The sequence below is a fragment of the Natator depressus genome, chromosome 23, assembly GCF_965152275.1.
Source record: "Natator depressus isolate rNatDep1 chromosome 23, rNatDep2.hap1, whole genome shotgun sequence".
Lineage (NCBI taxonomy): Eukaryota > Metazoa > Chordata > Testudines > Cheloniidae > Natator > Natator depressus.
In genome coordinates this window covers 21,495,028-21,510,075 of record NC_134256.1, presented here as the reverse complement: position 1 = coordinate 21,510,075, position 15,048 = coordinate 21,495,028, and the positions used below count along the sequence as shown (strand labels likewise).

The window sequence follows — 15,048 nt, the reverse complement described above, 5'->3', positions numbered from 1 at the left end:
GACCGGAGAGTTGCTTATTTTCTGAACTTCCGCAATTAGTTCATCTCTGTTCCCCCCATCCCCAGTCATTTGCATATCAAGCCACCGCCTAGGGACGGGGGCGGTGTTGAATAAAACAGCTTCTTTTATTTCAAAAGGAAAAAAAAAAAAAACTTTTCTCCAAACAAGAGAAGTTGCAAATACGGAGCCAGACCCTTGTGCTCAAACCGACTCCGAATCTTCACTCAGTTGTTGCAGGCCAGAAAAAAGATGGTGATAAAACAAATATTTGATTGATTCGTTTCCGCGCCCTAGAGAAACTCTGTGGCCGCTGCCTTGCTCAGGTTTCTTCTTCCCTGAACACCAGACCCCATGTGGGCAGGCTGGTTTGAGCATTGGAGAAGCTACGTTTTCAAAAGGGGCGTTTTAAAATTAAAATGGTCATGTTTGTACTGAACTCCTGCCTCTACTGGGAAGGGGTTTAGGAACTGCGGGTACTGCCTTGTAAGGCCAGAGACTAAATTCAAGCTTTTTTTCCCTCGTTTGTGATTATATAAACAGATTCGTAATTGCAGAACCAACTCATTGCGACATTATCTAGGAAGCGGAGTAGCACAAGTGCTGCAATGATCTGACTCCGGTGCCGAGAAGGCACTTAGCCAGTGTGACCTTGTTCTAGGAGGCAGATAAAGGGTGAATTTCAACTCTTTCGCGTGGGCACGTGGTGGCTCTTAGAAGAGCCTTTGGGGGGGTTGGTTTGGGAGCCGGCGGGCTCCGAGGGGAGCGGCTCTAGGCTCTCTCCCCGCGGATGCGGCGCGCCAGCTGGATGTCCTTGGGCATGATGGTGACTCGCTTGGCGTGGATGGCGCACAGGTTGGTGTCCTCGAAGAGCCCCACCAGATAAGCCTCGCTCGCCTCCTGCAAGGCCATGACGGCCGAGCTCTGGAAGCGCAGGTCCGTCTTGAAGTCCTGGGCGATCTCCCGCACCAGGCGCTGGAAGGGCAGCTTGCGGATCAGCAGCTCGGTGGATTTCTGGTAGCGGCGGATTTCCCGCAGGGCCACGGTGCCGGGGCGGTAGCGATGAGGCTTCTTCACCCCGCCCGTGGCGGGGGCGCTTTTCCGGGCAGCTTTAGTGGCGAGCTGCTTGCGGGGCGCTTTGCCACCGGTGGATTTACGAGCCGTCTGCTTGGTACGGGCCATGCTCGCTGCAGCTCGCTACCTGCCTTTCTCCACTCCTGCCACAGAGCAATAAACACCTAGCCTCGCTTGTGAGCCATTTATAGCCCAGTCCTGGCTCCTGATTGGCTAGGAGCAGCAGGGCGACCGTTGAGGGGTTTAAATTTCCCGGGCTGAGCAGGGATTGGGGAGAGGTGACTTAACCCCTCTGTTTCCACTCCCTAGAGCAGAGCGCTAAGCGCCTGGCCATAGAGCGGACCCTGGTGTGTGCTCAATGCCTGGGAGGGGATAGAGGGACACTGGAGGGGGGAGCTTGCCAATGCTCAGTGCCTGAGGGGGAATGGAGGGGACACTGGGAGGGACTTTCCTCAGTGCCTGAGGGGCACTTGGGCGGGGGGGGGGGAAATAGAGGGCCATGCGGGGGGCTTGTTCAGGGCCCAGGCGGATGGAGGGGACACTGGGAGGGGGTCTGCTCAGAGCCTAGGGCAGTGGCTCTCAAACTTTTTTACTGGTAACCCCCTTCACGTAGCAAGCCTCTGAGTGCGACCCTCCCCCCTTATAAATTAAAAACCCTGTTTTATATACTTAACACTATTATGCATGCTGGAAGCAAAGCAGGATTTGGGGTGGAGCTTGACAGCTTGCGACCCTCCATGTAATCACCTCGCAACCGCCTCAGGGGTCCCGAGACGCCCAGTTTGAGAACCCCTGACCTAGGGGGATACAAGGGAAGTGGGAGGAGTGCTCAGTGCCTGCGGGGGAGGGCATAGAGGGGTACTGTGCGGTTTTGGGTGCTCACTGCTGGCAGGGATAGAAGGGAAGGGGAGGTCTTGCTGAAGTGCCCCTGATCTGCGCGTTCTGCGCCTCCCGCGGATTTTCAGTAACTCGCAGCTGGGGTAGTTGAGCTTTTTGAATTTCCCGGGCTGCCCGGGGATTGGCGGGAGACACAACCCTCCCCGACCCTCCATCCCACACGGGCGTGCGGGGGGTGGGAGAAGGGGGCGTGCGTGCCCTGGGCCCCCTTCGCTGATTTGCTGGCAGCATGGCGCGCAGCCGTTTGTACCGTTTGAATTTGCCGGGCTGGGGTGAATTCCGCCGCCCTCCCGATTCCACCCGCTTTCCTTCCCACTCTCGGAAGACCGGACACTGGGCCAGATGGACCTTTGGTCTGACCCACGGTAGCCGTTTTATTGTTCTTCGCCCTGAGACAGCCTAGCAGCCCCTACAGCACGGGAAAACGCGCAACCCGCCTCCAGCACTTTGTCTTCCTCGATTTATTTAGATAAGCTATTACCAGCAGGAGAGTGGGGTTGAGAAAACCTGGATTTGTGCTGGAAATGGCCCAACTTGATTATCATACACATTGTAAGGAGAGTGATCACTTTAGATAAGCCATTACCAGCAGGAGAGTGGGGTGGGGGGAGGTATTTTTTCATGCTTTGTGTGTATATAAAAAGATCTTCTACACTTTCCACAGTATGCATCCGATGAAGTGAGCTGTAGCTCACGAAAGCTTATGCTCAAATAAATTGGTTAGTCTCTAAGGTTCCACAAGTACTCCTTTTCTTTTTGTAAAATTACTACGTATGTCGCCCCCACACCTGGCAAAGGACCTTGTTTTCATTTCTCTGGAAAGGGATCAGGAGAGGTTTTCTACCCCTGGGGCGTGTTTATATAGAGAACTATGGGTCTCCTGTATATTCTTAAGGTGCCACAAGTACTCCTTTTCTTTCTATATATTCTTGCCACCCGTTTCCGACCGGGATAGCAACCTGGCCGTGAGTTTTTACTGAACTGCTCCATGTTCCCTTCGCAATACCCCCATAAAAGCAACAACCCCAAAGCGACACAACAGGGATTAACAACTCTTAGCTTGACATTGTGAGTGGCTCTGAAAAGAGCCTTTGGGGTTGACATGCTCTGAGTGGCAGGGATCTCCCTCGCCTGGAAGGCAGCAGCAGTAGCCTGCTCACTTGCCCTTGGCTTTGTGGCTCTCGGTTTTCTTGGGCAGCAGCACCGCCTGGATGTTGGGCAGGACTCCACCCTGGGCGATGGTGACTTTGCCCAGCAGCTTGTTCAGCTCCTCGTCGTTGCGGATAGCCAGCTGCAAGTGGCGGGGGATGATGCGGGTTTTCTTGTTGTCCCGGGCGGCGTTGCCAGCCAGCTCCAAAATTTCAGCAGTCAGATACTCCAGCACCGCGGCCATGTAAACGGGAGCGCCCGCGCCCACACGCTCCGCATAGTTCCCCTTGCGCAAAAGTCGGTGTACGCGGCCCACGGGGAACTGCAGCCCGGCCCGAGAAGAGCGAGACTTAGCCTTAGCCCGAGCTTTGCCTCCCTGCTTTCCACGGCCAGACATTATTAAGCTTCTTAACCAAAAATGAACACTGAACAATCGCAATAAAAGTGCAGTAGAGCAAAGCACGTTCTTGCCTTTTTATGCTCTCGTAGAGATCAGGCCAGACACTGGTGATTGGCCAAGCAAAAAGCTCCTGAAAGACCCAATGGGAAGCCGACTTCTCAATCTGACCAATCGAGAGGACTATGCTATTGTGATAGCCAATAGGATCGCGAGACTTGTCGTGGCACTTTATTTGAATACGAATTTGTAATAGAGAAAGGCAGCTCTGTAGTTAGTATCCAATAGGAATGTAGGAATTAGGCTACCGTCATTTGCATACGGGCGCTATAAATAAAGGCTCTCCTGCACCGGCAGCTTACCATTCAGTTTCTTGTATCAGTGTTTTAGTGAGTGAGCTGCTACGAAGCGAGAATGCCTGATCCAGCCAAGTCTGCTCCTGCGCCCAAGAAGGGCTCCAAGAAAGCGGTGACCAAGACCCAGAAAAAAGGGGACAAGAAGCGGCGCAAGACCAGGAAGGAGAGTTACTCCATCTATGTCTACAAGGTGCTGAAGCAGGTTCACCCCGACACCGGCATCTCCTCCAAGGCCATGGGCATCATGAATTCCTTCGTCAACGACATCTTCGAGCGCATTGCTGGGGAGGCGTCCCGCCTGGCGCATTATAACAAGCGCTCCACCATCACCTCCCGGGAGATCCAGACCGCCGTGCGCCTGCTGCTGCCCGGGGAGCTGGCCAAACACGCCGTGTCTGAGGGCACTAAGGCTGTGACCAAGTACACCAGCTCCAAGTAACTGGTCTGTCTCTGAAAAACAAAATACAACGGCTCTTTTAAGAGCCACCTACTTAATCCATGAGAGTTCTAGTCACTTTCACTGACAAAGTGGTTAACATCTAACTTTCAGATGTACGTGAGTCTATAACTTTTGTAGCAGTCTATCCCCAGACTCCACTAATTGGTGTAACATCCTGGCAAATCACAAACCTAGCTGATATCAGAGCATGACATAGAACTTATATGCAGTGAGTGTGTGACTTTACCCTTCACTTGAGTAAAGGGGCTTGGTAGTTGAGTTAATTAGAGAAACAGATCAGAACTTTCTAAGGATAACTATTAAGGAAACAGAAAAGGAGTACTTGTGGCACCTTAGAGACAAACTTATTTGTTAGCTTATGCTCAAATTTGTTAGTCTCTAAGGTGCCACAAGTATTCCTTTTCTTTTTGCAGATACAGATGGCTGCTATTCTGAAACCTGTTAAGGAAACTGTATTCAATATATTTCTCCCTCTGTATGACTGGAGCAGTGTTAATCAGCTTAAACACTATGTTCCATTTTATATTTAGTTGTGACACTCTGCAAGTACATTTTCCAGACCTGAAGAGCTTTGAAATCTTGTCTCTCACCAAAAAAAATGATTTCTTGATCGTTTGTATATTTTCTGGAGTCGGGTCCTTCTCTCTAGAGAGACAAGATGAGTCAGTTAATAGAACTGAGTCTCAGCAAATATATTACCTTGTTTCAAGGGCATTTTTATAAAATAGAAATATTCCTTTTTCCATTTTATCAAATTTAAGGCGTTTAAAGACATTCAGCAACATTCTGGATGGTATCCATTTCTTCCCAAATTATCAATTCAGTGGTTTAAATTAATTTATTATAATTTTTCAAATAAAAACATCTTTAAAATTTCTATGCTGAGGGATAGATTACTGGTTGCTGGAAAAAAAATTAATAGAGGGGATTGCAACTCATAGACCTATAGGAAATGACACTAAAATGTTTCAAAGGGACAAAAGAGCAGAAAAAACCTGGAGAGATTTGAGATGGTGAATATGCAGACTGGAGTGATGAAGGAATGAATGTTAATGAAAACATTTTTAATTTAGCTAGAGGTGGAAACTATATTCTTCATTCGTTCTTGAAAGAGTCTGAGTTGAAAGAGCTTTAATCAGTGCTTTTTACACTACGTTCTATTGTTAATTTCTTTTAACTTGAGCTCCTTTTATTCTTGAACAGATGAGATCAATGAGCCGCGGAGCAGGGCTGGCGCCAAAAAGCAAATTTTTGAATTTGAAGTTAAGAACTGGCTAATGATTGGCCAGAGTTCGCTGTGCGGTGTCTCATTGGTGGGAGCGAAGGTGCATCATATTATAGTGCGGGAGAGGTGGAAGTGGGTTCGGCCGTCTCATCTCTCAGTTCTCAATTTGGTCGGGACCCACCCACACTAACTCTGCTCTGTATCCCTCCTACCCTTCCCCCCCAACACACTGCAAAATAACACGGTTTTTCTTATATCCCTGGTCTGCACGCTTTCCCCAGCTGTGTAAGGCAGCTTTTGATGTTACAACAGTAAATGGACAACCTTTCAAGGGAGCAAGTTCCCTCTCTTACTCTGTTTAGAGTAATAGTTTTTCCTTACTACATAGGGAATCAATTATTTGTTGTCAAGGTCCAGACTCCAGAGACAATAATACAAAAATAACAGTAGTGATATGTAAATAAGATTTCAGTCTGTTCAAAGGTGTCTGTCGGCCTGGATTTGACCCACTGTCCTCTGCTTTATTGCGTGCTTAGTTTTCTCAGATCCCCGCATCTAGAGTCTAAGGTAGGCCTCTCTTGTTTTCCACAGCATAAGCTGATATAATAGAAGCTTTTGAATATTTGCATATGTTCCTATTTTCCAGGAGATTGTACCCTGTCATCTCTCTCAGCAATAATTAACGCTAGTCTTTCAAATGCTTAACTCTGTGGCTGAGGTATCTTATTGTACAGAGCGTCCTGACTGGCTGTATCCAGCTGATTCATTATCATTTAACCCTGTTATTGTACTAGTGCCTAAGGGTGGTCTCCACAATGCTACCTGCTGCACAAATATAAAATAAATGATCATCTCTTAGGCAGTTACAGGAAGAGACTAGTTTCTGAGATTCAAGGGGCAGAAGAGACCATTGTGGTCTGAATTCTAGTGTAACAGACGCCAGAGGCCTTTCCCAAAAATCCTGTTTGAACTAGAGCACAGCATTTAGTAGAAAATCATCCCATCTTGATTTTTAAATTGCCAGTGCTAGAGCCTCCACTATAACCCTTGGTAAACTGTCCCAAAGATTAACTACCTTCACGGTTCTAGATAAAAAAAAAAAACAGGAGGACTTGTGGCACCTTAGAGACTAACCAATTTATTTGAGCGTAAGCTTTCGTGGGCTACAGCTCACTTCATCAGATCCATTCAGTGGAAAATACAGTGGGGAGATTTATATACATAGAGAACATGAAACAATGGGTGTTACCATACATACTGTAACCAGAGTGATCATTTAAGGTGAACTATTACCAGCAGGAGGTGGGGTGGGGAACCTTTTGTAGTGATAATCAAGGTGGGCCATTTCCAGCAGTTGACAAGAACTGCTGAGGAACGGTGGGGGGAAATAAACATGGGGAAATAGTTTTACTTTGTGTAATGACCCATCCACTCCCAGTCTCTATTCAAGCCTAAGTTAATTGTATCCAGTTTGCAAATTAATTCCAATTCAGCAGTCTCTCGCTGGAGTCTGTTTTTGAAGTTTTTTTGTTGAAGAATTGCAACTTTTAGGTCTGTAATCAAGTGACCAGAGAGATTGAAGTGTTCTCCGACTGGTTTTTGAATGTTATAATTCTTGACGTCTGATTTGTGTCCATTTATTCTTTTACGTAGATACTGTCCAGTTTGGCCAATGTACATGGCAGAGGGGCATTGCTGGCACATGATGGCATAGATCACATTGGTAGATGTGCAGGTGAACGAGCCTCTGATAGTGTGGCTGATGTGATTAGACCCTATGATGGTGTCCCTTGAATAGATATGTGCACACAGTTGGCAACGGGCTTTGTTGCAAGGATAGATTTGTTCTAGATGTATGCCTTATTTCCAGTCTAAATTCATCAAGCATAAATTCCAGTTACTGGATCTTGTTAGAGCTTTGTCTGCTAGATAAAGAGCCCATGATCAAATATTTGCTCCCCATGTAGGTACGTATAGAGCATAGGGGATACAAGTCACCTGTTAATCTTTGTTAAACTAAGTAGATTGAGAGACTCAAGAAGTGCACTCAGGGGTGATGGAACAATGTGTATAGTGGGGGTGCTGAGAGCCATTGAAGCAAACTGTAAACTCTGTATCTAATGGAAACCACTTTAAGCTGGGAGGGGGTGGCGACACCCCCCGGCACCCTCAGTTCCAGCACCTATGCTCTAATACATTTTCTGATCTTTTAATCATGCTTGAGCTCTTCTCTGAACTCTCTCCAGTTTATCAACATCTTTCTTTAATCCTTTTCGGATCCAGAACTGGACACAGTATTCGAGCAATGGTCACACCAGTGCCAAATAGAGAGGTAAAATAACCTCTCTACCCCTACTTGATGTTCCTGTTTATACATCCATAGATCATATTAGCGCCGTTGGCCACAGTGATGCACTGGTTTCAGAGTAACAGCCGTGTTAGTCTGTATTCGCAAAAAGAAAAGGAGTACTTGTGGCACCTTAGAGACTAACCAATTTATTTGAGCATAAGCTTTCGTGAGCTAAAGCTTATGCTCAAATAAATTGGTTAGTCTTTAAGGTGCCACAAGTACTCCTTTTCTTTTAGTGATGCACTGGGATCAGATGTTCAGCTAATATCCACCATGACACCCCCCCAACCACTATTAACATTGTGGCATCCCAGGATCGAGTCCCCCATTCTGTAAGTATGGCCTACATGCGCCCTTTACATGTGTCTGTATTAAAATGCACATTGTTTGTTTCTACCTATGCACCAAGCAATCCAGAGTCCTGGCATCACCCCATACTCTGTATGGAGCCAGCCTGTCTAGGTGACTTCCTGGACTGGACCCTGTTGTTTAGGGTTAATCTGTCTGAGATGGGAATAACTTCTGACCTATTGTCTATGCCAAGGCCACTATGGGGTCTTCCCCTACCCACCTCCCCCCAATTGGCTGCCTAGCACCAGGATCAGTTGCTCCTGATAATGGTCTGATCATGTTCACATGATAAATCTGGTTAGGCAAGAGCCATTTGAAAGCACAATAGCATGAGTTCCACCTCACTCAAATGCCTCAAAGGGTTCCTCCTGTTTTTTTCTGTGCAACAGGGGCAGGCTAGAATTTAATAAGGTGACACATGGGTCTCTGGTGCTAAAGGCAGGAGGTGTGGGTTCCCGCTGTGTGGTAAGGTCTCTGTGCCTAGGGAGAGGCAGAGGCTCATTCCACAGTAAATAGAACAGGATTATGGGCTGAGCTGATGAAGGCCTTACACACAACTTGATGGCAGTTGTCTGTCTAACATAATACAGTTGGAATCCTGCATCCAGTCAATTTCAAACATTCAGGAAATAGAAATAGTCCAGGCATCAGTGATTAGAATAATTTTTTTTTTTTTTGGGGGGGGGGGGGAGAAATCAGAAAGCCAAAACAGGGAAACCTTAAGCTCCTACCAATTCTTTAGCACAGGCCAAGCCTCAAGAATTTCTGCAATTGTCAGATTAAACAACTGGTTGATAGTGTTCATTAACCCCCTTCCAGCATAACCATACACACACACACCCCATCTTATTCCTGCTTTTCCTCCATAAAGCCTCCTGTTTTACACTGGCTGAGAGTTGCTCCAGTCCAGAAAACAGGGTTGCATTATTCCCTCTAGGAGTGGAGGCCCTGGGGGTCCAGAGCAAGTGGACTTCTTGAGGGGACCCATGGTGAGAGACAGGCCTGCTAAGGCTCAGAAAGGTGCGGTTCCAGGAGCAGGAGGGGCTTAACCCCCAAGAAGGGCTGTTGCACTGAAGGGGGTTCCCCCAGGGACCACACAGGAGTAAGAGTGGGCACGACCTGAGAGTCCGTTGACACCTCTCAATTAACATGTTGATACGGCTATGCCAAATGACTTCTCTCCCACACAACAAGAATAGTGTGTGGGGGTGGGGAGGCATGGGGAGAATGCACAGCCCCTGGCCTGGGAGGAGTAATGGAGGACCCTTGTAGTGGGAAAGGAGGAAATGTGGCACGCAGAAGCCCTCACATGAGAAGGAAGGAAGTAGGTAACAGGCATTCACTCAGGGCTCCTGCGAGGGGAAGGAGGAATGGGGACACACAGAACTTGTGCCAAAGAATGGAGATTGGAAGGCTCTGATATAGGGGAAAAGGGAACAGTGGAAAAGGGGCATGCTCCCCAAACCCCATACTGGGGTGTACTTCATTATGGTGCAACATTTCCATAAAGCATTTCAGTGTGGCCGAGAAGAGAGAGGCTCTTCCCCTCCTCTGTGTTTTCTCCATCTAAACAAACATACATCATACATAGGAGATATTTCACTCAACACAACCTATAGAACTTATTGCCAGGGGATGTTGTGAAGGCCAAAACTAGAACAGGGCTCAGAAAATTAGATAAATTCATGGAGGATAAGTCTGTCCACTGGCTATTAGCCAAGAGGGTCAGGGATGCAACCCGGAGTATCCCTACCCCTCTGACTACCCAAGACTGGGAGTGGGCAAGGGATGGATCAATTGATTCCCTCGGAAATGCTAGTCACCAGCTACTATTGAAAGACGGGATAGTGGGCTAGACAAACCATTAGTTTGAAGCAGTATGGTCATTCTTGTTAATTTCCAGGTTTAGATTTTAATCTGAGAGACTCATTGCAATCAGACACACCCAATTTATTTCACATATGGTCACAGTAGCATGGTCTCAGCTTGTGAATAAAATTGTAAACTAAACCATTTACTTTGTGGTTTCTGTATGAAAGCAGGAAAACCGGGATAGATTGTGCAAATCAATATCCTCCCTCTCCCCCTCAGCTAGAGCTGTTATTCATCTCCATCCTGCTCTGAGCCAGAACAGAGTCTGTGAAAGATGCACTTGCACGAAAGCAGAAACAGGGATTAATCCTTGCATCTGCACTCACATCCCAAAATACAGAACAGAACCATCATTTCATCCAAACCACTTTATTCTTATTTTTCCTTAAAAATCTATGAGATAAGGAACAAAGTAAGGCAGTAACTTCACTGCAAAGATCAAGTACAGATCATTTTCCATTTTAGTTGATATACAGATGTTAATGCATTTTCACTCCAAACCCCTTAGAAATGAGATTGCAGGTAGTTTGTTTCTGGAGTGTTACCAGAGAGCTGAGATTTGGTGTCAAACTTGTTTTTTCTATTAAAAGAGCAATCTGTTGCATGCCTGTTCACAAACCGATACTTACACTTATGTTTTTTCATCTCTCGTATCATTTTCCAAGATTAACAGCTCTTTTTGAACTCGTGGGTGGCTCTTAAAAGAGCCTTTGGGTTCAGATAATTCGAATACTAACAGCCTTCTCACTTGCCCTTAGCTTTGTGGCTCTCGGTTTTCTTGGGCAGCAGCACCGCCTGGATGTTGGGCAGGACCCCACCCTGGGCGATGGTGACTTTGCCCAGCAGCTTGTTCAGCTCCTCGTCGTTGCGGATAGCCAGCTGCAAGTGGCGGGGGATGATGCGGGTTTTCTTGTTGTCCCGGGCGGCGTTGCCAGCCAGCTCCAAGATTTCAGCAGTCAGATACTCCAGCACCGCGGCCATGTAAACGGGAGCGCCCGCGCCCACACGCTCCGCATAGTTCCCCTTGCGCAAAAGCCGGTGCACACGGCCCACTGGAAACTGCAACCCCGCCCGAGAAGAGCGAGACTTGGCCTTAGCCCGAGCTTTGCCTCCCTGCTTTCCACGGCCCGACATCACGACACTGCACAATACAACTATTAACACCCCTTTGCCATCCAACACTTAAAATTATGCGGGCCCTGCCTTTTATAGCCTCGGGCAGATGAGCCGCGCGACATCTGATTGGCTCTGCCTGTATCACCCAATGAAAAAGCGACTTCTCCACCTAGCCAATGGGAAGAGAAGATGCTGTGGCTATCCAATAAGAAGTGCAAGAAATTAGAGTCTGCGTTCTTTGCTGCTGGGTATGCCGCGGGGTTGACGTCTTACTTGCTATCAGCCAATAGGAAAGCAAAAATTAGGCTACCTCATTTACATAGGGGCGCTATAAAGAAAGGGCCACCGGGACCGCGTGTAGTATTGCGATTTGTACGTTCCTTGCAGTTTTCAGGATGCCTGAGCCAGCCAAGTCCGCTCCCGCGCCCAAGAAGGGCTCCAAAAAAGCGGTGACCAAGACCCAGAAAAAAGGGGACAAGAAGCGGCGCAAGACCAGGAAGGAGAGTTACTCCATCTATGTCTATAAGGTGCTGAAGCAGGTTCACCCCGACACCGGCATCTCCTCCAAGGCCATGGGCATCATGAATTCCTTCGTCAACGACATCTTCGAGCGCATTGCTGGGGAGGCGTCCCGCCTGGCGCATTATAACAAGCGCTCCACCATCACCTCCCGGGAGATCCAGACCGCCGTGCGCCTGCTGCTGCCCGGGGAGCTGGCCAAACATGCCGTGTCTGAGGGCACCAAGGCTGTGACCAAGTACACCAGCTCCAAGTAAGCAGAGGCTGTGCTCCCTCCGGGAAGTCTGACACCTAAAACCCAAAGGCTCTTTTAAGAGCCACCCACTTTCTCAGTGAGAGCTTCAATCACTGTTTCATTAGCAGAAAATAGCTAAAACGCACAATCCCTTAAAACACGCCTTGACTATGTAAGGTAGATGTTAATTACTTTCCTTGAGCTTAACACCTAGTAAAGCGCATCGTGTAAGCGGATCTGGGGTAAACCTAGCTAATAAGGGCCTTCTAACTGCTGTGAATATAAAAAGTGTTTTTTTTTTTCTTAGCTACTTTTTTCTTAGCTACTTAGAATATGCATTGGTTAAATACATGTAGCTTGTACAAGCAAACTCTGAACAGGAACTGCAAAACCCTCGGTCCTGGCTGACACACGTTTCTTACTAAGCAAGCGAGGGTGAATGAGCACGGAAAGGACACAGAGGGAGAAGTCTTCACATTTTACACAGCTGCGGAAGAGCTCCCATCTTTATTCCTTTCATGCCTGAAACCCAGTGTGTTCTATGGATGGTCGTTCCTAGACCAAATAAACCCGTTTTTTTGTTTTAATACCAGACTTACCGGGGTAGGCTGAATGAATTCTATCCTAAACCAACTTCTCTCTGCTTCCCTTGGACGGGGAAGAGCTGTTTATTTTCCTGTCTCCTCAGCTGGTTATTTATCTCCATTAAATCTGCCTTTCTAAAGCCGGATTTGAGGGCTCGGGGAACCCGGAGCCTGGAAGGGGAGCAGCTAGTTTGCCTTTCGTACAAAAACGGCGCCAAAACTGGACCGGGGGAGGGAGGGAAATCTCCCGTTTGCGACTATGTGGCAGCTCCGGTCCGCCTAGGGAACTTCAAGCCTGTCCGCCCCAAGGAAGCCGCTCACCCCAACGGAGAGAAATATCAGCGAGAAGGCCAATCTTGGTGACCTCAGTCTGACCAGCCCCAACTGTTCAAAAAGCCGGAGTCACCTCAGAGCACGGGATGGGCTTTAAAATCATGTAAAAATAAGAGAATGTTTGTTTGTCTTCAGCTTTTTGAGCCTTGCGGGTGCAGGGGAGGTGGGGCGTCACATTTTGCGGCTTCCTAGGGTCGTCAATGACTATTAGCCAGGAGGGGCAGGGATGGGGGCCCGAGCCTCTGTTTGCCAGAAGCTGGGAACGGGCGGCAGGGGATGGATCACTTGATGATTATCAGTTCTGTTCATTCCTTCTAGGGCACCTGGCATTGGCCACTGTGGGAAGACAGGACACTGGGCTAGATGGACCTTTGGTCTGAGCCAGTCTGGCCCTTCTTATATTCCTCCACACGCACAAAAGCTACAAACTTATTTTTTCTTTAAGAATGAAGGCTGAAATCATCCCATTGTCCCCTTGACGGCTGGGCTGGGCAGGGGGGCTGAGAGGAACTTGGGGAGGGGGGGCTTTAAGGAAAACAATAATAACCAGACTCATGACAAAAGACTCATGAGAGCTGGCAACACTGTGTAAAAACCTCTCAAGGCGGGAGCCTGAATTTCCACCTTTGATTCCCGCAAAACCCCCGGGTCTGGAGTCGCCCCAGGACGAGGGACAAAGCACCAGTAAAATGCCCGGTTTCTAATGCACCAATAACAAAGCGTTTGAAAGCAGGAAATCGATCACCCCCCTCCTCGGGAGGCGCAGGGAGGAAAAAAGGCGAGGGAGAGAAATCGGGGAGCGATTTGTGCACTGTGTAGTCCAACTGTGAGCTGGGGCCCCGGGGAGCTGACCTGCACGAGCCTCTGTGGGGAAGGAAATTAAATTGGTTTTTATTTCCAAGTGTGCAATAGGTAAATATTCAAAAGCGGGGGGTCTCCACAGCCACTGAAGTGCGGGGGGTGCAGGGATGGTGGCTCACCGGCTTTGGGTGCTGGTCAGTGAGAAATAAACCTCTCCGTCCCCTACAGCTTTTGGGGGGGGCATGAAGGGGCTTTGCCTCCCAACCCTGTTTGCCGCTTCTCGCTGTGCCACACTCGAGCGCCAAACTCCGCTTTTTGAATTTAAAATTACCCGCGGTGTTCTGATTGGCTGAGAGGCGAAGGCCGCCGTCTCTCATTGGTGAGAGCCGGAAGCGTCCTTCTGTCAGGGCGAGGGGAGGGAGACGCAAGGGGTGACTGCAGTTTTCACTCAGGTCGGACTCTGTGCTATATAAACCCTCGCAGGCCGTCAATTCCTTTGCATAGCAGTGGTGATATTCGTTCTGTGTTATCAAGATGTCTGGACGCGGAAAGGGTGGTAAGGGGCTGGGGAAAGGTGGCGCTAAGAGACATCGCAAAGTGCTGCGGGATAATATCCAGGGCATTACGAAGCCTGCGATCCGCCGCTTGGCTCGCCGCGGCGGGGTGAAGCGCATCTCGGGGCTGATCTACGAGGAGACCCGCGGGGTGCTGAAGGTTTTCCTGGAGAACGTGATTCGGGACGCGGTGACTTACACCGAGCACGCCAAGCGGAAGACGGTGACTGCCATGGATGTGGTGTACGCCCTGAAACGCCAGGGGCGCACCCTGTACGGCTTCGGAGGCTGAGTCGGTTCTTAACCCCAAAAACTCATTTAACTTTTCTAAGGTCCTTTTAAGGGCCACCCACCGGTACACGGAAAGAGCTGGGTTTGCTCGGACTGGGCAGGGGGGAGGGTTGTGGGGTTTGTGTGTAAATTACAGGTCTGGCTGGCTTTACAGGATTACACCCTGTTTGTATTGAGCTTTTTCTGGTTAAATAGGTTTCTTAAATGCTGCAAATCCAGTGCACAATTAATGCTTTATTGCTACTTCTTCAGGAGTCTCTGGTGTGCTTTTGCGCCTGTTATTTACTATTCACAGTTCTCTACAGTAGTTCACTCTGTCCCTGCAAAACATTAGTCCTATATGCTACCCAGAGATCCACATTCTGCTGACTGGGATATGCTACCCTGTTGGCACATCCGTGCAGTGGGAATCTGTTCCCTCTGGGACCTGGTCCAGCCACTGATCCTGCAGCTGCACCTAGCTTCCTGCGCACTCCGTGGGTCAGTT

At 48.5% G+C, this 15,048-nt stretch overlaps 6 protein-coding genes across 6 annotated transcripts; 3 read left to right on the top strand and 3 right to left on the bottom strand.

Moving 5' to 3' along the window:
• Positions 1–700: 700 nt before the first annotated feature.
• LOC141976356 (histone H3) lies at positions 701–1,179 on the bottom strand. Its single transcript, XM_074937306.1, has one exon. The coding sequence runs from the start codon at positions 1,177–1,179 to the stop codon at positions 769–771; it is 411 nt and encodes a 136-aa protein (XP_074793407.1). The 3' UTR covers positions 701–768.
• A 1,924-nt stretch (positions 1,180–3,103) lies between these two features.
• Positions 3,104–3,514, bottom strand: LOC141976306 (histone H2A type 2-C-like). Its single transcript, XM_074937233.1, has one exon. The coding sequence runs from the start codon at positions 3,512–3,514 to the stop codon at positions 3,125–3,127; it is 390 nt and encodes a 129-aa protein (XP_074793334.1). The 3' UTR covers positions 3,104–3,124.
• A 414-nt stretch (positions 3,515–3,928) lies between these two features.
• On the top strand, positions 3,929–4,309 carry LOC141976336 (histone H2B 8-like). Its single transcript, XM_074937277.1, has one exon. It carries the CDS (start codon positions 3,929–3,931, stop codon positions 4,307–4,309), a length of 381 nt encoding a protein of 126 aa, XP_074793378.1.
• A 6,166-nt stretch (positions 4,310–10,475) lies between these two features.
• Positions 10,476–11,300, bottom strand: LOC141976266 (histone H2A type 2-C-like). The gene has a single exon (XM_074937169.1). It carries the CDS (start codon positions 11,260–11,262, stop codon positions 10,873–10,875), a length of 390 nt encoding a protein of 129 aa, XP_074793270.1. The 5' UTR covers positions 11,263–11,300; the 3' UTR covers positions 10,476–10,872.
• A 339-nt stretch (positions 11,301–11,639) lies between these two features.
• LOC141976320 (histone H2B 8) lies at positions 11,640–12,170 on the top strand. Its single transcript, XM_074937255.1, has one exon. The coding sequence runs from the start codon at positions 11,640–11,642 to the stop codon at positions 12,018–12,020; it is 381 nt and encodes a 126-aa protein (XP_074793356.1). The 3' UTR covers positions 12,021–12,170.
• Positions 12,171–14,219: 2,049 nt separating this feature from the next.
• On the top strand, positions 14,220–14,679 carry LOC141976348 (histone H4). The gene has a single exon (XM_074937296.1). It carries the CDS (start codon positions 14,251–14,253, stop codon positions 14,560–14,562), a length of 312 nt encoding a protein of 103 aa, XP_074793397.1. The 5' UTR covers positions 14,220–14,250; the 3' UTR covers positions 14,563–14,679.
• Positions 14,680–15,048: the final 369 nt, after the last annotated feature.

Bases quoted from the DNA above. Each gene is read 5' to 3' on its own strand.
- LOC141976336 (XM_074937277.1), top strand. From the start codon at position 3,929: ATGCCTGATCCAGCCAAGTCTGCTCCTGCGCCCAAGAAGGGCTCCAAG.
- LOC141976320 (XM_074937255.1), top strand. From the start codon at position 11,640: ATGCCTGAGCCAGCCAAGTCCGCTCCCGCGCCCAAGAAGGGCTCCAAA.
- LOC141976356 (XM_074937306.1), bottom strand. From the start codon at position 1,179: ATGGCCCGTACCAAGCAGACGGCTCGTAAATCCACCGGTGGCAAAGCG.
- LOC141976348 (XM_074937296.1), top strand. From the start codon at position 14,251: ATGTCTGGACGCGGAAAGGGTGGTAAGGGGCTGGGGAAAGGTGGCGCT.
- LOC141976306 (XM_074937233.1), bottom strand. From the start codon at position 3,514: ATGTCTGGCCGTGGAAAGCAGGGAGGCAAAGCTCGGGCTAAGGCTAAG.
- LOC141976266 (XM_074937169.1), bottom strand. From the start codon at position 11,262: ATGTCGGGCCGTGGAAAGCAGGGAGGCAAAGCTCGGGCTAAGGCCAAG.